The sequence below is a fragment of the Tursiops truncatus genome, chromosome 2 (assembly GCF_011762595.2).
Source record: "Tursiops truncatus isolate mTurTru1 chromosome 2, mTurTru1.mat.Y, whole genome shotgun sequence".
Taxonomy (NCBI): domain Eukaryota; kingdom Metazoa; phylum Chordata; class Mammalia; order Artiodactyla; family Delphinidae; genus Tursiops; species Tursiops truncatus.
In genome coordinates, this window is record NC_047035.1 from 98,428,495 (window position 1) to 98,451,806 (window position 23,312).

General features: G+C 35.6%; 1 protein-coding gene across 3 annotated transcripts in view; it reads right to left on the minus strand.

The window, feature by feature from the left end:
- NEDD4 (NEDD4 E3 ubiquitin protein ligase) overlaps window positions 1-23,312 on the minus strand; it is a 162,522-nt gene that overhangs the window by 45,144 nt on the left and 94,066 nt on the right. For all 3 annotated transcript variants that reach the window (XM_033851710.2, XM_033851709.2, XM_073801042.1), the window contains 2 exons: window positions 4,157-4,207; window positions 2,419-2,480 (listed from right to left, as the gene is read on the minus strand). In XM_033851710.2, the coding sequence (XP_033707601.1) occupies window positions 2,419-2,480; window positions 4,157-4,207 (113 nt within the window). The remainder of the gene's footprint in view (window positions 1-2,418; window positions 2,481-4,156; window positions 4,208-23,312) is intronic.

Sequence of the window (23,312 nt, forward strand, 5' to 3'; positions counted from 1 at the left end):
AAGAAAATAATAATTCACAAAATTTTAATACTAAGAAGAAAAGCACTCATTTAATAAGAGTTTACTGAACATCTACTAGCTACTAGAGGAGATTCAAAGACAAGTTCCAGTGCAGAAGATATTTAAGAAAAGGAATAGATGGTGGAGAAAAAGGAACATCCATAAATAAATAATTGTTATGAGATAAATAAGGAACTATGGAAGTTTAAGTGAAAGATCAGAGAGAATTTGAAAGAGAAGTTGGCATTTGAGTTGGGGCTAGAAGACTGGGGAGGATTTTGATCTGTGGCAGTGAAGGGAAAGGCATATGGGTAGAGAAGAGAGCAAAAACAAGGAAATAGATGGGAAACCTGGGGTACAGTTAAGGAAATGGCAGTAGCTGAGATTGGCTGAATTACAGGATACATAAAGGGAGTGGAAATGGTCCAGCTGATGAGATCCATGTGAAATAAGAGAACTTTTAGATTTTATTTTGCATAGAATTTTGGGACTAGGGAAAGTCATCCTCAGAGATGTGCTTTAGGGATAATAATCTAACCATGTTGTATAAGATGACAGAAAAGTGGAGAGCAAGGATGGATAACTGCCTGAAACCTAGTGTCTTTGACAGCTGTTTGAATCTGTCATACGTTAATTTACCTCACCTGTTTTCATATTGTATCTTGTCTCACCTCTTTGAATAATGAGTTGTCTAAGTTAAGGGCTGCTGCCCAGTGTAGTAACATTTAAGGATTTTAAAACCTGTCTTTCTTAAGCTTCTAACTGAAGACCTAACTCTGTCTATTGCCCCCACCAAATCTAGCATCCTGTTTACTTAAGAAATCCTTGCTTGTCCTAGCTTTCTGTATAGGTTTTTGGGGTATTTTTTTAAAATAGATTTCAGTTATGTAATATGACAAAAAAGTCCTAATCTTTTATCCTGTCTTCAAGAGATACTCCCCTACCCCACCTCACCGCCAATGCCTCCCTTAAGCTTTTTCCCAGGCCACTAACGTGACTCCTGTCTCCATAGTTAAGGGGGTGTGAACACTCTCACTTGTTATAAAAGATGGATACAGAAAACTTACTCAGATAATATTTTATAGGAGAGTTTCTCCACAATGATAGGTTTTATTATGTTTTTCCAACTAGATAATATGCCTGTGGGTTTGGGCTTAGTGATGCTCAAAAAAATCTAAGAATGTAGTTGGATAAAGCTCTTTCTGCACTTGCAGTAATACCCAGTGCAGACAGAAGATGTGTTTTGAAGATAAAGATACCGGAAAGCATTTGACAAATTGAAAAGCAGGTTACTAGAGCAACCAAATAAGAGAAGAAAGAAATATTTAGTTATTCTTGATAGACAGATGTCACAGTCAGTCCAAAATTAAAGGAAGAAAAGAGACTTATATTGCAAGACTTCTAGAGAAATTAAATATGTGGTTTCTCTTATAGATGGTAAATATGAACACAGTCAGAAAGCACTGTCCCCTTTATTTTAATAATTTATATTACAATGAATACTTAAAAATTTTGATAAAAATATAAAATATTTTAATCAAAAATTTTACTAAGTTCCCATACTATATTTTTCAATTGCATTTTCTAGTTTTAAAAACAAAACATATAATGTTGTTTTCACAGATTTCCTTCCTCTGCTTTACTCTGCCCTTTCTGACAGTAAAGCCACATATACATCTTCACTAGATTTTACTTGATTCTGTGGTTCAGAAGATCAAAAGGAGTTTTATTTACAGCTTAAACTTAAAAATTTTGACAAAAATAAAGTAATTCAGTTTAGGAAAATGGAATTATGAACAGGCTATTGGGTTGTAAATTATAGTCTTTGCTCATGTTATTTTCTCTAAATATTTGAGTTTTCTGAAATATCTTTTTTTAAATGAAAGTATGCTAAATGTAGTTATATATCCCTGAAAATGGTTTTGTGTGTATCAAGTTGGATTTGTTTTTTGGCTGTGCTATACACCTTGCAGGATCTTACTTCACGGACCAGGGACTGAACCAGGGCCATGGCAGTGAAAGTGCTGAGTCCCAACCACTGGACCACCAGGGAATTCCCTGGATGTTTTTTTTTACATGAATTGATGTTTGTGATTTTTTAAAGCGCAGTATGACAAAATTACATATACTGTAAGATATAAAATACATATAAACGAATGACAAATTTCATTCTCATAGTATGATAAATATAAGGGAGACAAGTCTTTCCCAAAGGGGTATGATCACTTTTTTGTATTTTCAGAATTTTTGCACTGTGCCTATATTACTTTTTAATCAGAAATAGCAAAAAAGCTTTTAAAAACTAATATTTATATGTAGCTTATTTACAAAGGTTGAAACTGAATTTCCAAAGAGGTTACTGTAAGGTATAAAGAGATTAAAAAAAATTTCATATGTTATTATTTTATATTTACTGACCTTCTTGGGTGAAGAACAAAATCCTTAAATGTATATGGTCTCTCCATTCTTGGATTTTCTGTCTAGAATAAAACAGTGGGTTTTTAAGATACATCTGTAACACCAAAAATACATACTTTTCAAGAATATCCATTAACTATGACCTAAGGCATAATCGAAGTTAGAGGTGAGAAAAAAGTAGCTTTAGCTTATTAAACGGTAACAGTTGGTAACTTGACAGCACTTTCACTTTCCTGCACTGTAGGAATTGCACCTGGCAACACAACTCAGTATAAAACTAGCTGAGCAGGTGTGTCGTGAAGACAAAGGGAGGGTAAAAGTGGAAAAACAGTAGAGAATGGTTAGTATGCTTGCGCCCCAAAGAAATATGGAATAGGTACAATGTCAGCAGGCTGGCGTGGTTAGACCATAGAGACAGTTCCAGGAGAACAAAAAAGTAAGCAGCTTGGAAAATAAGACTGGATTAAATTCATTATCAAAAGCTTGCAATGTCTAAAGACTACAGAGAGACAATAAACATCTGAAAAGACTGATAAAGAAGTATTACTTCTCTTTCTTATCAAGCTCAGCAGCCCTTTGTTTTTATTCTCCTTTACTTCTCTGCTGCACTTTGCATTGTTAACTACCCATTCAGTCTTGAAACTCTTAAATTCTCATGACATCATTTTACTTCGTTCTTTTCCGATTTCTCCTGGTCTGTCTTCTCTTTCTCCTTTGACAGACCCACACTGATGAACGTTCAATGTTTTAGCCTTCAATGCTCTCATCCCTCTCGTTTGGACAGCCCATTCTTCTCAGAGATTCTGCGGTTACCTTAACAATGATAGCTCTCAATCCTTCCAGACCCTTTTCCCTACACAACTTATTTTTATATCTCTGTCAGCTGCCCACTTTAAGCTTTCATTTTTCTTGTTTACTACTGATATGCAATATGGCCAAAAATAAATTTATCATATCTCAAAAAAAAATGGCTTTCTTCCTATGTTTTCTACTTGAGATACTACCCTTATCTCGCAAGTTCAACTTGTATTATCTTTACTTTTTGCTTAATTTTATTTTTTTCAACTGGAGCTCCATGTTAAAAACCAGATCCAGTAACGTTATGTTATGAAATGTTCCCTGCATCTGTCTGTTTTCTTCTGTTGCTATATGCTTGGTCCAGGTTCAGTTTCACGCCCATATTGTTGTAATTGATCTTAGTTTCTTTTTGTGAGACTAAGCTCTCCCCATTCTAGTTATTCAATAGAATATTTCCAAAGTGATCTTCCTCAAACAATGCTTTCATGATGTCAACCAACTTCAGTGGCTCTCTATTTCTTACTGGGGTTCATGTAAGAGATTTTTTTTTTTTTTTTTTTTGCGGTACGCGGGCCTCTCACTGTTGTGGCCCCTCCCACTGCGGAGCACAGGCTCCGGACGCGCAGGCTCAGCGGCCATGGCTCACGGGTCCAGCCGCTCCACGGCATGTGGGATCTTCCCGGACCAGGGCACGAACCCGCGTCCCCTGCATCGGCAGGCGGACTCAACCACTGCACCACCAGGGAAGCCCACGTAAGGGAATTTTGAAAATAAAATGGAAAACTGAGATGAGTTTTCAGAAAACAATATGCTCAAGAAATAATAGCAGTATACACTTCACAAATCAAATATTTACATTTACTATATTGTGTATCTGTAAGTATTTATTAAAATAAAAAGAATAAACATAAAAAGTAAAATCATGGACATCTATACTAACCGGTAATGGATAAAGAGGAACATCCACTTGACCTAGGAAATCATCTCTTGTCTACAAAAGAAAGAAGAAAAAATGACATTAGTAATATGCTTGATCTTTTTGGAAAACTTTGATGAGCTATTGTCATCATTCACAAAAATACATCGAATTTTTTTTCGTTGTTTAACCCTATGAAGTATCAATGAAAAAATCAATGGAAAATAAAAGGTAATATGCTACAACTTCTGGTAATGGCAGAATGGAGTATATTAGATTGATCCTTCTGAAGATAATAACTATACACTCTGAAAATATATCAAAACAACTATTTGAAAGCACCACAGAGTGACCAAAAGTAAGCAGAAACTGGAAGTCAATCCTTGAAAGAATGAACTGTACTAGGTAGGATTCCTATTCATATGGCTTTTCACCTGGTAATACTCCACAGTTCATATGGTGGAATGATTGGAACTCAAAGAGAAATCTGAAATCTTACTCATTTGAGGAGTCCAAAGACTTACTTTGAAGTCAACAGTCTAACTGGAAAGTGAGGGGGACAACCCCTGAAAGGAAGAAGACACAAGAGTCCCTTCAAATCTACGTACAAACTCTATCCAAATTCCTAGCTGATCCCTGAACTGCATATGTGAAAGGCAACAGCTGGAAGGCTGAAAGGACTCAGCATAGATTTCACAGTTGATGTTCACCTAAGGGGAGCTAGCATTTAGAGTTCAGCTAAGTTAATAACCTGCTAGAACAAAAATCAACACTCTTTAGGAAAAGATAACAAAACTCATTGTATCCATCACGTGCCACACACACTGTCCAATATACATTAAAAATTACTAAACATGCAAAGAAATAGAAAAATGTGACCCAGTAGCAAGGGAAAAGGTAATTAATAGAAACTGACCACAAGATAAGCCAGATCTTGGAATTAGCAGACAGGAAAGTGAAAGTAGCTATTATAAAGATGTTCAAGGACATAAAATGGAAAATAAGGTCATAAAAAATGAATGGATGGGGAATCTCAGCAGTGAACTGGAAACTATAAAAGGGAATTAAATGTATATTTTGATATATATATAGAACTGAAAAATAGAATAACTGAATTAAAGATCAGTGGATCCGCTTAACGTATGATTGAAAATAACTAGAGAAAAGTTCTGTGAACCTGAAGATATATCAAAAGAATTTGTATAATATGAAAAATAAAGAGGACTTGTGGTAAAATATCAAGCAGTATAATATATGTGTAAGTGAAGTTCCAGAAAGATAGGAGGGGAAGGAAGAGAAAAAAGAAAGAGAGAGAGAAGAGAGAAAAATATTTAAAGAATAAAATCACCAGCTTCCCCAAATGTTAACATCTTACATAACCATAGCACAATGATCAAAACTAGGTGAAATATTTTTAGAGGAAATATTAACACTTTTATTTATTCATTCTTTTATTCTTAAGCTTTTTTAATTGTTAAAAAAAAAACCTGTACACGTAACAGATAGTAAATATCTGTCACCCATAATCTTTATCAATTTAAAGTAAGCTTATGAAAACCTTGACCCTGCAATCACAGTTCTTTTCTGACCACAATGCTATGAGACTCGATATCAATTACAGGAGAAGATCTGTAAAAAATACAAACACATGGAGGCTAAACAATACACTACTTAATAACGAAGTGATCACTGAAGAAATCAAAGAGGAAATCAAAAAATACCTAGAAACAAATGACAATGGAGACACGACGACTCAAAATCTATGGGATGCAGCAAAAGCAGTTCTAAGAGGGAAGTTTATAGCAATACAATCTTACCTTAAGAAACAGGAAACATCTCGAATAAACAACCTAACCTTGCACCTAAAGCAATTAGAGAGAGAAGAATAAAAAAACCCCAAAGTTAGCAGGAGGAAAGATCATAAAAATCAGATCAGAAATAAATGAAAAAGAAATGAAGGAAATGATAGCAAAGATCAATAAAACTAAAAGCTGGTTCTTTGAAAGGATAAACAAAATTGATAAACCATTAGCCAGACTCATCAAGAAAAAAAGGGAGAAGACTCAAATCAATAGAATTAGAAATGAAAAAGGAGAAGTAACAACTGACACTGCAGAAATTCAAAAGATCATGAGAGATTACTACAAGCAACTCTATGCCAATAAAATGGACAACCTGGAAGAAATGGACAAATTCTTAGAAAGGCACAACCTGCCAAGACTGAATCAGGAAGAAATAGAAAATATGAACAGACCAATCACAAGCACTGAAATTGAAACTGTGATTAAAAATCTTCCAACAAACAAAAGCCCAGGACCAGATGGCTTCACAGGCGAATTCTATCAAACATTTAGAGAAGAGCTATCACCTATCCTTCTCAGACTCTTCCAAAATATAGCAGAGGGAGGAACACTCCCGAACTCATTCTACGAGGCCACCATCACCCTGATACCAAAACCAGACATGTCACAAAGAAAGAAAACTACAGGCCAATATCACTGATGAACATAGATGCAAAGATCCTCAACAAAATACTAGCAAACAGAATCCAACAGCACATTAAACGGATCATACACCATGATCAAGTGGGGTTTATTCCAGGAATGCAAGGATTCTTCAATATACGCAAATCAATCAATGTGATACACCATATTAACAAATTGAAGGAGAAAAACCATATGATCATCTCAATAGATGCAGAGAAAGCTTTTGACAAAATTCAACACCCATTTATGATAAAAACCCTGCAGAAAGTAGGCATAGAGGGAACTTTCCTCAACATAATAAAGGCCATATATGACAAACCCACAGCCAACATCGTCCTCAATGGTGAAAAACTGAAAGCATTTCCACTAAGATCAGGAACAAGACAAGGTTGCCCACTCTCACCACTCTTATTCAACATAGTTTTGGAAGTTTTAGCCACAGCAATCAGAGAAGAAAAGGAAATAAAAGGAATCCAAATCGGAAAAGAAGAAGTAAAGCTGTCACTGTTTGCAGATGACATGATACTATACATAGAGAATCCTAAAGATGCTACCAGAAAACTACTAGAGCTAATCAATGAATTTGGCAAAGTAGCAGGATACAAAATTAATGCACAGAAATCTCTGGCATTCCTATACACTAAGGATGAAAAATCTGAAAGTGAAGTCAAGAAAACACTCCCATTTACCATTTCAACAAAAAGAATAAAATATCTAGGAATAAACCTACCTAAGGAGACAAAAGACCTGTATGCAGAAAGTTATAAGACACTGATGAAAGAAATTAAAGATGATACAAATAGATGGAGAGATATACCATGTTCTTGGATTGGAAGAATCAACATTGTGAAAATGACTCTACTACCCAAAGCAATCTACAGATTCAATGCAATCCCTATGAAACTACCACTGGCATTTTTCACAGAACTAGAACAAAAAAATTTCACAATTTGTATGGAAACACAAAAGACCCCGAATAGCCAAAGCAATCTTGAGAACGAAAAATGGAACTGGAGGAATCAGGCTTCCTGACTTCAGACTATACTACAAAGCTACAGTAATCAAGACAGTATGGTACTGGCCCAAAAACAGAAATATAGATCAATGGAACAGGATAGAAAGCCCAGAGATAAACCCACGCACATATGGTCACCTTATCTTTGACAAAGGAGGCAGAAATGTACAGTGGAGAAAGGACAGCCTCTTCAGTAAGTGGTGCTGGGAAAACTGGACAGCTACATGTAAAAGAATGAGATTAGATCACTCCCTAACACCATACACAAAAATAAGCTCAAAATGGATTAAAGACCTAAATGTAAGGCCAGAAACTATCCAACTCTTAGAGGAAAACATAGGCAGAACACTCTATGACATAAATCACAGCAAGGTCCTTTTTGACCCACCTCCTAGAGAAATGGAAATAAAAACAAAAGTAAACAAATGGGACCTAATGAAACTTAAAAGCTTTTGCGCAGCAAAGGAAACCATAAAGAAGACCAAAAGACAACCCTCGGAATGGGAGAAAATATTTGCAAATGAAGCAACTGACAAAGGATTAATCTCCAAAATTTATAAGCAGCTTATGCAGCTTAATAACAAAAAAACAAACAACCCAATCCAAAAATGGGCAGAAGACCTAAATAGACATTTCTCCAAAGAAGATATACAGAGTGCCAACAAACACATGAAAGAATGCTCAACATCACTAATCATTAGAGAAATGCAAATCAAAACTACAATGAGATATCATCTCACACCAGTCAGAATGGCCATCATCAAAAAATCTAGAAACAATAAATGCTGGAGAGGGTGTGGAGAAAAGGGAACCCTCTTACACTGTTGGTGGGAATGTAAATTGATACAGCCACTGTGGAGAACAGTATGGACGTTCCTTAAAGAGCTACAAATAGAACTACCATATGACCCAGCAATCCCACTACTGGGCATATACCCTGAGAAAACCAAAATTCAAAAAGAGTCATGTACCAAAATGTTCGTTGCAGCTCTATTTACAATAGCCCAGAGATGGAAACAACCTAAGTGTCCATCATCGGATGAATGGATAAAGAAGATGTGGCACATATATACAATGGAATATTACTCAGCCATAAAAAGAGATGAAATTGAGCTATTTGTAATGAGGTGGATAGACCTAGAGTCTGTCATACAGAGTGAAGTAAGTCAGAAAGAGAGAGACAAATACCGTATGCTAACACATATATATGGAATTTAAGAAAAAAAAAATGTCATGAAAAACCTAGGTGTGAAACAGGAATAAAGACACAGACTTACTAGAGAATGGACTTGAGGCTATGGGGAGGGGGAAGGGTAAACGGTGACAAAGCGATAAAGAGGCATGGACATATATACACTACCAAACGTAAGGTAGATAGCTAGTGGGAAGCAGCCGCATAGCACAGGGAGATCAGCTCGGTGCTTTGTGACCGCCTGGAGGGGTGGGATAGGGAGGGTGGGAGGGAGGGAGACGCAAGCGGGAGGAGATATGGGAATATATGTATATATATAACTGATTCATTTTATTCTGAAGCTGAAACTAACATACCATTGTAAAGCAATTATACTCCAATAAAGATGTTAAAAAAAAAAATAACACAGGATAACAGATTGAACTATTTCTATTTAATCCTGGGGGCAACATAAATGATATCTTAGTATATGTATGTGTAAAGGTGGTTATATTATTTTTTGCTTAAAAAACCACATTTCCAAATAGAGAAATAATGCTATATATAGTACATGACTGAGAAAATATATAGACTCTATGGCCAAGAATACAAATAAATGATAGATGACATATTAGTGACAGTGAATTTATAAACAATTTGTGCTATTGGTATTGCATGCTAAGACCTCTTAAAGAAATATGACATTTTAATAGGGTGTCATTTTATATAATATTCTCTTTCTAAATCATTTACATTTATAATTGGTATATAAATATTCATGAAAACTGAAATATTCATAAGGTAGGGAAAAAGTTTTATGAAGAACAAGAAATTTGATGGATGCTTCTGTAAAAATGAACTGTCTGCCTTACAAAGTGACAAATTTTATAACTGTTCATAATGGTAATCTCTTACTAGCTATAAAGCAGTTAGCAATATGTAAAATTTTGATGATAAAAAGATTTATCACACTTTGTTGCATTATAGGAAGCTATAGTGCTCATTATTATTTTTATTCATATGTTTTCCTTCTTTGTATTTTTATTCTACTATAAAAGTGATTGTGTATCTATAAAATTGTATTAAATTATTAAGCTTGAGATTTTCTCTTTTTAATAAAAAGGGAATCCTGAAACATGGATTCCCATCAGTTTCACTGGAGGTTTATAATAATCATTATGTTTTCTAATATAAAATGTCTAAGATTTAAAGAAATCTCCACCGAGTATAAATTTCTACAACATTTTGTTATTTTACTTAGATGTGAAGTTGTTAATTTGGTGAAAATTTACATTACATTCAATATTTTTCTTCATTGTATCTCCATATTATTTTCAAATATTAAAAGATGTTCTTTATTAAAAAAAAAAAAACCTGTACACGTAACAGACAGTAAATATCTGTCACCCATAATCTTTATCAATTTAAAGTAAGCTTATGAAAACCTTGACCCTGCAATCACAGTTCCCGAAGGGCACTAGAGTTAACAGTTAATTAACTTCTCTGAGATTTTTTTCCTGCATGCATCCACCCACATACTTAAATTTTTTTAAATTGAGGTATAATTGACATACAACATTACATTAGTTTCAGATGTACAACATAATGATTCAATATTTGGATATATTGCAAAATAATTACCATAATAAAACTAGTTAACATTGGGTACCTTACATGGTTACAGAATTTTTGTTTCCTGTGATGAGAACTTTTAAGATTTACTCTCTCAGCAACTTTCAAGTATGTTATACAGTATTATTAGCTGTAGTCACCAGGCTGTAATTATGTCCTCATGACTTATTTATTTTAAAACTGTAAGTTTGTACCTTTTGACCCCCTTCACTCATTTACCCCACTCCTCATCCCCTGCCTCTCTGACAACCACCAATCTGTTCTGTATGAGCTTGGTTTTTGTTTGTTTTGTTTTTAGATTCCACATATAAGTGACAGCATACATTATTTGTCTTTCTTTGATTTATTTCACTTAGCATAATGCCCTCAAGGTCCATCCATGTTGTTGCAAATGGCAAGACTTCATTCTTGTTTTTATGGTTAATATTCCATTGTATGTGTGTGTATATATACATATACATCTATTGATGGACACGTAGGTTGTTTCCATAGCTTGGCTATTGTAAATAATGCTGCAATGAACATGAGACTGCATGTATCTTTTCAAGTTGGTGTTTTTGTTTTCTTTTGATAAATACCCCAAAGTGGAATTGCTGGATCATATGGTAGCTCTATTTTTAATTTTTTGAGGAACCTCCATACTGTTTTCCATAGTGGCTGCACCAACTTAGATTCCTACCAATAGTGAATAAGGGTTCCTTTTCTCTACATCCTTGCCAGCACTTGTTATTGACTTTTTGAAAATAGCCATTCTGACAGGTGTGATATGATAGCTCATTGTGCTTTTGATTTGCATTTTCCTTATTAGTCATAATGAACATCACTTCATGTGTCTGTTGGCCAACTGTATGTCTTCTTTGGAAAAATGTCTATTTATATCCTCTATCCATTTTTTAACTGGATTGTTTGTTTTTTTTTGCTATTGAGTTGTATAAAAAACCAGGAATAACATTAACTCATCTACGGACCTTACTCAAATTTCACCAACTGTCCTACTAATTTTGGTCCAGGGTTCATTTTAGGATCATACACTGCGTTTAATTGTCATGTCTCCTTAGTTTCTTTGAATCTGGAAAGTACCTCAGTCTCTTTGTCTTTCATAATATTGACATTTTAAAAGCATACTGGCTAATTATAGGATATCCCTCAGTTTGCGTTTGTGTATTATTTCTTCATGGCTGAATTTAGGTTATGCATTTTTTTGCAAGAATACTATAAAAGTGATGTTGGTGCGCTTCTCAATGCATCATATCAGCAGGCAATAAACCCTGAATCTTATACATTATGGACAGTTAAGGACCATTAAATATTTGAGTAAAGACTTTAACATGAGAAACAGAGACCTAATCCAAAAAAACAAACAGCAAGAAGGGAGTCAGATGAATAAGAATCAAGTCAGACTGCAGGAGAAATACTTGCGAAAAACTGTAATTAATATTCTCAGAGATAAGAGATAAACATCTATCAAACAGAATAGGAGGGTATAAAAAAAGCAATTGAAGAACAAGAAAGAACTCTTGGGAATTAAAAATATAACTGAAATTAAAAGTTTAAGATAGAATTAGAAAATAGAGTTAAAGAAATTTCTCAGAAAGTAGAACTAATAGACAAAAGAAAAGACTGTAGGATTCCCAAAATAAAGAAATTACAGGATAAATTTTAAAAGTCAACATTTAAGCAGTAGGCATTCCAGAAAGAAAAACAAAAAGGGAAGGAATTATCAAAGAAGCATTTTAAGAAACTTTCCCTAAACTCAAGAAAATGAATTTTGAGAGTGGAAGGCCTCACTGAGTTTTAGGTAAAATACCTGAAGAAAAAACCCACAGAAAGGCACAATACTGTGACATTTCGAAGCACCAGAGATAAAGAAATTCTAAGAGCTCTGAGAGATAGAAAACAGATCATACCCCAAACTGAAAGACAAGAGAATAATGATTTCAAAATTGTGAGAGAAAAATATATCCTACATAGAATTCTAGATCCAGCCAAAATATCTTTTTCAATAATGAAGGCAGAATAAAGACATTGGTGTTCTTCTAAGGTAATGGAGGATATATTTCACCAAAATGAGGGAGGACAACATGGTAAGGGAAGATGCAGGGGAGTCAAGACAGGAGAGAAGAAAAGAGAATTCCCTAGAATTATGGGGAAGGGAACTGTCAGAATGACAGTAGTGTAAGACCTACAAAACAACCAGTGCATACTGGAGCAGGAGGATGGAGAGTTATAAGAGGGATGTTTCCACAGGAATAGGAATAATCATAGCCAGCTCACAGGGTTTTGTGAGAATTAAATGAGATAATATACATAAAGTATGTTGCATAATACCTAGCAAGCAATAAGTTTTCAATAAATGTTAGCTGTTATATTTGAAATGCTAGATTTTATAATGAAACCCCTGCTCCCTTTTCCCATGGACCAGTCTTTGGACAGGTCAAACGGGTACATACAATAAAAGGAGCATGGCTGCAGACTGAAGCCTAGCAAATTAGCTTAGTTTAGGGCCATATTCCTATTCCAGAACATGAGTTGATGGTAATTTTTTGAAATGGACAAGTTAGCTTTAATTATATCCTCAAGGCTATGCTGTGGCATGTTTATTTCTGTTTTTACGGCAAGTAGATGTTATACTCCATAAATTTGATCTTTAAGAAGATAAATAACAAAGTAAAATACAACAAAATACAGTTAAATCTCAATCAAGATGACAGAGGGATAAATTATTTTGGTTAACTGAATTATCTAATTAACTTAGGTTTAGACTTAACCAGATAAGGAAATAAAACACTTTTGAGGGGTTTAGTCTTACTGAATAGCCTTGCCCTCAGTAAGTGGAATTCAGTGAACATCTATCTGTTTGATGATTCATGATTTTTCAGTGCTTCAAAAACATGGCTGTGGTCCATTATCACTAGAGGAACACAAGTAGAGAACAGGGTTTCTTAACTTGGGCATTATTGACAATATAAGCCCGGTAATTTTTTTGTTGTGGGGCTGCCCATGCACTGAAGGATGTCCAGCAGCATCCTGGGCCTCTACCCATTAGATGCCAGCAGGACTCCTACACCAGTAGTAACAACGAAAAATATCTCCTGGCATCGCCAAATTTCCCCTGGGTGGCAACATTGAGAACCACTGCTAAAGAATGTAGAAAACAGAATGTGTCAACCAATGAGTAAAAGACACCCCACTTTGAAAATAACAGCTTTACTCAGATATAATTCACATACTATACAATTCACCCACTTAAAGTGTACAATCAATTTTGGAACATTTTCAACACCCCCAAAAGAAAATCCATATCTATCAGCAGTCACTCCTCATTTCCCCCCTCTTTCCTTAGCCCTAGGCAACCACCAGTCTACTTTATATCTCTACTGCTTTACTTACTCTGGACATTTCACATAAATGAAGTCATATAATATGTGGTCCTTTATGACCAGCTTCCTTCACTTATAAGAAACATTTTCAAGGTTCATTCATGTTGTAGCAAGTATCAGTACTTTATTCCTTGTTTTTACTGCTGAATATTATGTTATATGGATAGACCATATTATTTATCCATTTATCTGTTGATTGACATTTGGGTTGTTCCCATTTTTTTGACAATTATAAATAAGGCTGCTATAAACATTCGAGTACAAGTTTTTGTACTGACAAATGTTCTCATCTCTCTTGGGTATATACTTAGGAGTGGAATTTCTGGGCAATATGGTAACTCTGTTTAATCTTTCAAGGGACTGCAGACTCTCCAAAGCGGCTGCACCATTTTATATTCCCACCAACACTGTAAGAGGGTTTTAGTTTCTCTATATCCTTGTCAACACTTATTATTACCTATCTTTTTTATATAGCCCTCCTAGTGGGTGTGAAGTGATATCTCATTATGCTTTTGTTGGCCTTTCCCTGAGGCAATGATACTGAGCATCTTTTCATGTGTTTATTGTGCTCCTTATTTCTTAAAACCTTTTAACTTACAAATCTTTCCTAGAGATTCAGTCTCTATTACAGAGGCAGTGCCTGGTCACTGTGGGGCAGAAAGAAAACATCTTATCCCATATTCCTTTTTCATTGATTGCACTGTGTGAACAAGAGCATAGAGCAAAAATTCCACATACTGAAACCTCCCTTGTCTCAAGTAATTCTGGTATATAAAAATGTATTTTAGAAAGTTCTTGTTACACACCTTCCTTCTTTAAAAGAAGTGATCTAAAATGAGATTCTTAACGACTACTTTAAATTAAACGATCCCAAAGAACTATATTTATCATATTAGAAGAATGAACAAATTTTCCAACCTAAAAATCTATATGCATGGTCTGAGGTGATGCAGAATACAAAACTGGGAACTACCCTGGAAAGTCTGGGACATATGGTTACTATAAATAGAGGACAATTAGAGGTTCTTTTTTCCATTTACAAAGAAAAAGTAATAGTTTAAAATTCATCCCTAATGAAGGCAAGTCAGTCTGTGATGTTCAATAATGTTTCCCTAGCCAACCGATTATTCCAAACTCAACATCAGGCATTTCCTTGTAAGAATTAATTTCCTATATTTGAATTGCATACAGCTTCATAAAGCAAATTTGCATTTGGTAAAATATAAGTAATTGAAGAATGCCTGAAAATCTGAGAAAGAATTTAGAACAGAGGTGATTTTAAACACGACCATTTAGGGCACAGTTTAGTCATTATATAGTACTTTTTCCAATATTCTAAAGATACGAATTTCTGTTTCTTAAACCAATTTTTAGAATATTAAAAGAGAAAAATCCAAATTGCTGTTTTTGCAAAACTTCAATTAGAACTATACATGGCTCTAAGTTTAGCAGGACAAGCTGTTACTAACTTTGATAAGCCTGCATAGTGACTGAATGTTCTGCTTCAAAAGAACCCAATGTTGGACTTCCCTGGTGGCTCAGTGGTTAAGAATCTGTCTGCTAATGCAGGGGCACGGGTTCGAGCCCTGGTCCGGGAAGGTCCCACAAACTGCGGAGCAACTAAGCCCGTGCACCACAACTACTGAGCCTGCGCTCTAGAGCCCATGAGACACAACTCCTGAGCCTGCGCGGCACAACTACTGAAACCCGGGAGCCTAGAGCCCGTGCTCCTCAACAAGAGAAGCCACTGCAGTGAGAAGCCCGCGCACCGCAAGAAAGAGTAGCCCCCACTCGCGGCAAGTAAAGAAAGCCCACGGGCAGCAACGAAGACCCAGTGCAGCCAAAAATAAATAAATTTATAAAAAATAAATAAAATAAAAGAACCCAATGTTACAGAAAAATGAGAATTTTAAGAACAGGTATGTTAAAGTGTCATAGCTTTGAAGAATACTTGGCTTTAAAAAAAGTTTCCACTAAATCTGAGTTACAGATAATTTCCCAGGGTAAATCTACTGTATAGAGCAAAATATTAAAGGAAGAATCACTTCCTCATAACCAGAGCCAAACAACAGAGCCAAAGTTTTCTGCTGTAATATCCAACTTTTCATTTCAATCACACATTCTAATCAGTAAAAATGAACTTTATACCTGGACATTAAATATAGCATAGTTTCAGTTTTCAGACTTAGCTATCAGCACTTTTCTAATCAAGATGATTTTTCAAGGTAATTTAAAAACAATAGTAACACATACACAGGATACAAAATTAAAAAAGATTCCTAGGCTCCATCTATCTAACTGTATACTCTGTCCTCCCAAGAGACAACAGCTGTTATTTTTTTGTGTTTGGTGTGTCTGAAACCATTCAGAGTTTTCTTTGATACACTCTTATGCATCTTGCCTTTTTTCTTGTCAGTATCTCTAGGACCTTGTCCAATATCGGTCAACAAAGAGATGCTTTACCTATTTGATGGGGATATAGTATATGCCATTGTATGGAATGCTGAAATTTAATTAGTTCAGATATTTAGGTTGTTTCTAATCTTTTGCCCATTACAAGCAATGCCTCAATGAATAAAGTTGCATTTATCATTTTGCGTATATACCCGATAATTTTTATTTTGTATAATAATAAATACTACACTAAACTAATCTGAACTAATCTGAAATGGAAGCAGATCTCAACGACTGACTGTATGTTACAGAAGGAAATAGTGTCCTGAGTAAGCCGAAAACCATATGTAAGTTTTCAAAGATAAGATCAAGATAAAAGATTCAAGATCAAGAAGTTTGCATTGAAATGAATATCTTGCTCAATAACTACTGTCTTCACACAGCTGCTTTCAAATTTTCTATGTGCAAATGTCATGATTCTTCTGTAGAGATCACTAACAGTCTAAAAAAAATTAACTGGGGCAGGCAGTTAAAAAGAAACAATAAATTCATAGCTATAAAAAGTTCAAGCCATGATTGATTATATTATTTAAATTAAGTCAACAGAGCAAGAGATATTTCAGAGATCATAAAAGATAAGAGTTAAAATCTCTGAAGCTGAGACACTAAAAGTGAAATTATCTAAAAACCTCTTTGTATAAATAGGTAGAATTTAAACTCTCATTCTACTATTTATGTTAAGAGGATAAATGTTTTCTTGATTTAAACACATGAAAAGTAAATATTTTGACATAGAGGATATTAACACGTGAAGCTCTGAGAAAAATAAGCAGAACTTTTATGAATGGGCCCATTTACAGTATTTTTTTAAAAACAAGAAACCATATATTTCCTGCTTTCAAAATTTTATAAAAACTATTATTTTTAATGAACATCTTTCCTCTCAAAATCCATACTACATGGATTTATACCACAACCTAAATATTATAATTAAAAAGGATTATGAAAATGACTCTAACTTCAGCTTAACTATTTTCTAACACATGCAAATCTTACTAAGTAAAACTGCTTTTTCCTTAGCTTTTTACAGAGCTTCTACCTTCCTATTTACATACTGACTCACTCTATACTGTGACCTGCTTATTTTACACATTTTTCTGGAAGTTCAAGATTTATTGATTCAATCTTTTTTAGTATGTTGCGGGGAAAATGGTGTTAGCTAAAAAAACAGTATACTCTGATCTATGCTATAAAATCACAGTGCTATGGAGACTGGATGTCTTTGCTTAAAGCAAACACTCACCGCCCCAAACTCGTGATTTGCTCTGCTTGCCAGCCTGTCTGGTAGATTTAACTATAACACACAAACTGTACTTGTTCTTCGACAATAGCTTCATACTGCTTGAAAATTTCCGTACATGAATTCTGCAGCCTTTAGCAACTCTCACATTTTTAAAGGGATTTTAACCTAATAGGTGGGGGTAGGAAGGGAGTCAGGAGAAATCACTGTCTAAATCAGTTTCACTTTGAATTCTCCTCCTCTGAATTTCAGTTTCTTTGGAGGTCTCTATTTTATAATCATCACACACTTGCGAAAGCTGAAGACTGACCTTGACATGTTCCTCTATCTTTACATCCTGTAAAGTGTAGTTTGTAATTTATTGTGAGGATTTTCAAATAGAAAACATTTTAAAAATACGGTACAGAAGAGAAGGAATCTAAAGCAGGAGTAATGGGAATCAGGTTGTGTTATATCAAACATGCATAGGATTTTATTATTTTCAAAATTCAAATTTAATATATCCAACCGACTTTTATAAGCAATTTATATTGTACATCCCTAAACTAGAGGACTATAGAAGGAGAGAAGAAAGTTTTGCATTTATTACAATTTTCCTCCCCCTGCAAAAAAAAAGTGAGGGGCTCATCAATTTTTCCCATTGTTTTGAATTTGCATTTCTAAACAAAGGAAAATAATAAGAGGACTAAATATATAAAGTTATAACTAGGAAATACCCACAGCTAGACAACTGATGAAAGGGATAAAGATCTTTTCAGAGAGAAAATATATTCACTCTTGGTTAAAAACAGACACAGAGATTCACTCTTCTGAGCTCCAATAAATTATGGTACTACGTTTTTCTTTCTAGGAATGTCAGGGAAAGAAAAAAGGGCAAACTTTTGAAAAGACGGAAGCTAATATTCTCTGGAGAACTGTACCTGTAGTCTAAGTGAGAAACTAGCAGATGGCTGCCAGTGTTGAGAAAGATAGAGTGACTCTAATGCTAAGAAACCAGAGCTGTGTAAATCTCAGATACTTAATTTAAAAACAAGTTAAATGTGAGAAGGTGAACTAACATTATCACTTTAAAATGGATCAATGAAAGCTGTGGCAGTTGAGGAAGCAGCTGAGCTGCTTCTGCTCCCAACCTGACCTAGAGTTTTGAAAGCTTCAGGTTGAGTTAGTCCATTCGAGTGGTTTTCAAACTTCAGCGTGTGTCAGAATCACCTGGAGGGCTTTTTAAAGCCAGATCACTGCCCTTCCCCGCCACCCCCAGGTGATACTCAGGCAGCTGATCCAATAGTTACACCTAGAGAACCACATCTCTATTCAGTTCAATTTCTGGAGAAAACCAAGCCGAGTAAACAATGATTGATAACAGCTGAAGATGAATGAGCAGGGCATCTAAATTTATCTGTTTTTATCCTATTTCCAAACAGATTTGGTAATTTTAAGATAACACACGATGTAAATAGCACTTAAAGATAACACAGAACAGCAACCCTCTAAAAGAAGCAAAAGGAGTCAGGGGTCTATGTATTTGCATTTCTTTTCTGCTAATATGTACAAATAAAAACATCTTTTCTAATTATGAGAATCCTCTTTCAAAATCTTTGAAGGCTTGCTATTACATAAATATCATTTCCCAAGTGTGTTCTGAGGAATAATGGATCTGCTGGATACTAAAAGAGTTCAAAGGTGGTCACATAATTGGGAAGCATTTGGTTAAACAAAGTTCAAAAGTTCATTTCCTGTAGGATTTTAGGAACTTTACTAGTATGCACTGTGACATCCCAAGAAATATAGCATGTGGCATTATACAAATTTATTAGTCAATGGGATGGGTTTTATATGAGGTATCTTACAAACTAGTGAGGAACATGCTGAAAAACATTGGTCCAGGGACTTCCCTGGCGGTCCAGTGGTTAAGACTCTGCACTTCCACTGCAGGGGGCACGGGTTCAATCCCTGGTGGGGGAAGTTCCACATGCTGTGAGGTGAGGCCCCCCCCAAAAAAAGAAAAAAAAAATCGGTCCAGAGGAAACAATATAAACTCCTTAGCATGGGATTCTAGGTCCTACACTTTTTTTTTAATGAAGATCATTTATTATAAAACCACTGACACTTTCCTTAAAAGGTTGAGCTTGCAATCACTTGAATGTGACAGAATTAAGAACAGTTGCCCCCACATTCATCCTCATCCGCATCTTTCATGTCACAGACAAAACTGGATGGACCCTTAGCCTCCTGACCTCCAGATTAGCACTCCCTCAAGTAACGCCATCCCCGTGCTGAGGTCAGCCACAAGCACTCATCTGGATTAGGAATTCCAGACCGGCCCCAGCCTTAGATCCTCTATTTTGTCTTTCCAATCTACCTTGCAGCCTTATCTACTGATGTTAATACAAGACTCTCAATAGAGTTTCATGCCTGTACAGGCTGAACAAACCCAGTATTTTGCCCTCTCAAACTCCCTTCGACTTCCTGGAAAATTTCTCTCTCTGCTTGTGTAAATCCTATCTCCTGATGAGGCCCAGTTCAATGCCATTTTAAAAAAAATTTTTTTAAACTTTATATTGGAGTATCGTTGATTAACAATGTTGTGTTAGTCTCAGGTGTACAGCGGAGTGATTCAGTTGTACATATACACGTATCTATTCTTTTTCAAATTCTTTTCCCATTTGGGTTATTACAGAACACTGAGCAGAGTTCTGTGCTGTACAGTAGGTCCTTGTTGGTTATATATTTTAAATATAGCAGTGTGTACATGTCAATTCCAAAAATCTTCTTGATAAGACTAAATTGCTAATCTCCTCCTCTGTAATTCTACTCTGTATCTTTTAACATCTGTATTATAGCTCCCTTCTACTCCAACTAGACCACACATTTTGTGGTCAACAAATGTTAGTGATTGGCTTCTACAGCCAGGCTCTGTACTAAGCGCGGAGAATGTTCCTGATGTCATGGAGTGTACAGTCCTTCATCGTTGACAAACATGCACATATAATTAAAGCATGCGTAAAAATTGTAAAGGAAAAGTACAGAATTCTATGGATGTGTATATAGGAGAGGGATTAAGGAAAACTTTTATTCTTTGTTATATCCCAATGTGCATTGCCTTTATAGGTAGTTAATACTTAGAGATAAATTCTAAATTATTAGATAGTTCTAAAAATGAAAATGGGCCAGACTTACTAGAAAATTATATCATCTTTATGTCAATTAATTCCTCCTTTGTAAAAAACTATTTAAAAACAAAAACAAAACTATTTAGACCCAAGGAAGTGCTCTATGATGTGCAGAGAACTTACCAGGAAGAAAACAGTAATAGTTCTAGCATTATTAAACCAAATCAGCAATGCGACAGGAAATGTGACAATACCAAAGTAAGATAGTATCAGATTTCCCTTGTTTGTTTGGGAAATAGACTCAAGTTCTGCTTGCCCAGTTCAAGAGGGTCAGTATATTGAACAGTGTTGGAGAAATAATCAAAAGGGTTACACGACCTGTTCCACTTCCAGCAATCTGACTACCTTCTTCAACCTGGACTTGAACTTAACTACCAATGTGATAACTTGGTAATGTCTGGGCTCTAGTCTGGTTTATTGATTCCCTGCCCATGTTTCTCACTGCTTTGACTATGGCTTATGTTCCTGGATCATCTACTGACTTTTCTGCCCCAGGGACTAAACTGTGTTTTCTTCCAGTTGTGAGAGGTTGTCTTCCTTATGAAGAGGTGGTGCAACCTCTTCCCTACACTTGTCCCCAGCCTTCCCCATCTGTTACTGACCTTTTTTCCCCTCTAGTGACCAGAAGCTACTCTCCCATCCTTGGCATATGGAATTCACCACTTGGAATATGCACAGCTGGTAAAGTTTGACAGACAGTATATTAGGCTTGAATCTCTATTACTCAAGTCCCACAGGAGTACAACCATGATCTCCAATGGCAAGTACCTTCAAATTAAAGAAATACATCCACGAGAGGTGAAATCCACAACTTACGTAGACTTAGAGATTCAGATAAAACTACCCCACTTAGTAGTTTAAATATAATCTAAGAATGTTTAAACAATGTTTAAAAGGAAGGTTAAAATAATTCCTAAGTTTTGCCATATACATGGTTAAGAAGTCATTATTTAGCTCATTGTTAGGTTAACTGCTCCAGCTTCCAATTTAATCATCCTTCAAGGTAACTGAATCTGAAATTTATAAGCCACTGAACTTCATGTTAAATACTTTTCTTCAGTGTACTAAACACCAGCTAGTACTTAGTGAGTCTGGAGAACATTGCTGACAATTCAAAATTTATCAAAGTTTTCTGTCTACAGATTAGGTCTTTTTTTTTAATAAGCTGCTTTACTGTCTTTTTAATTAATTAATTAGGCTGCTCTGGGTCTTATTTGAGGCACATGGGATCTTCGTTGCCACGTGTGGGATCTTTGCAGCATGCGAACTCTTAGTTGCAGCATGAGGGATCTAGTTCCCTGACCAGGGATCGAACCCCAGCCCTCTGCACTGGGAGCATGGAGTCTTAGCCACCTGACCACCAGGGAAGTCCCAGTCTACAGACTACTTCAATGAGGTGATCCTCCTGCAGACTCCCCTGATTCATGGGCAAACAACCTTGAAGTTACAATCATTTCAACTCTCCTTAAGTTCTAACCATTATATACATATATATGTTATTTGACTGCCTTGCTAAGACTGGCCTACCAGAAGTTGGGATGATGTCTTCCATTCTTTTGTATTTCACAACAAATACATTTAAAAAGCAAAATCTGCTCGTTGGAGTTTCAATAGCATTTTCCCTAATCAACAACGAATAGTATTAAGCACAAACAATGCACAGTTACTGGCAAATACTTTCAAAGATTTATTGTCAGTAAAATGAGCACATTTGGACAAGACCTGAAGGGACTGGCCAAAGAATACATCTCAACAAAAACAAAATAATTAATTACCAAACGACTCCCAAAAAGGTTTTCCTCTTCTTTTTCTTCTTCTTTTTCTAGGGAGGTGGGGTGGTAAACCTTGGTACAAGACTACTTATAGAGTGATAGGATGAAATGCTTTCTCTAACAGTTTTCACTTTTTGAAATGAATAATCCTTTCTAAGTTTGTTTTAAATTCAGAAGTAGAAACGGATTATTCTTATAATTTGATTACTAATTATCTGATCAAGTGTAACTTTAGCTGATCTATAAATAGTTTTTAAAGTTTCTCCCAGAATTGAAAGCTCATATAATGTTTATTGAAGAATATAATGTATCAGTGAAAACGGGGAGGGGGTAAGGATGTGCGTTACTGTTGTTTAAGAAAATAAGAACTCAGTGGAGTTCTTTAAAACCAAATCTTTTGGGACTTCCCTGGTGACGCAGTGATTAAGAATCTGCCTGCCAATGCAGGAGACACGGGTTCAAGCCCTAGTCTGGGAAGATCTCACATGCCATGGTGCAACTAAGCCTGCGCACCACGAATACTGAGCCTGCGCTCTAGAGCCCGTGAGCCACAACTACTGAGCCCGTGTGCTACAACTACTGAAGCCCATGCGCCTAGAGCCTGTGCTCCACAACAAGAGAAGCCACTGCAACAAGAAGCGCGCACGCCGCAATGAAGAGTAGCCCCTGCTCGCTGCAACTAGAAAGCCCACATGCAGCAAGGAAGACCCAATGAAGCCAAATATAAATAAATAAATAAATAAATTTATAACAAACAAAACAACCAAATCTTTCTTGCTTAAACAGCAGGCAGGTACCAGTGCAGAAAAATAAGGCCACTGGGATGTGGTTCTGCTCCACCCACATCAGATACCAAGCAC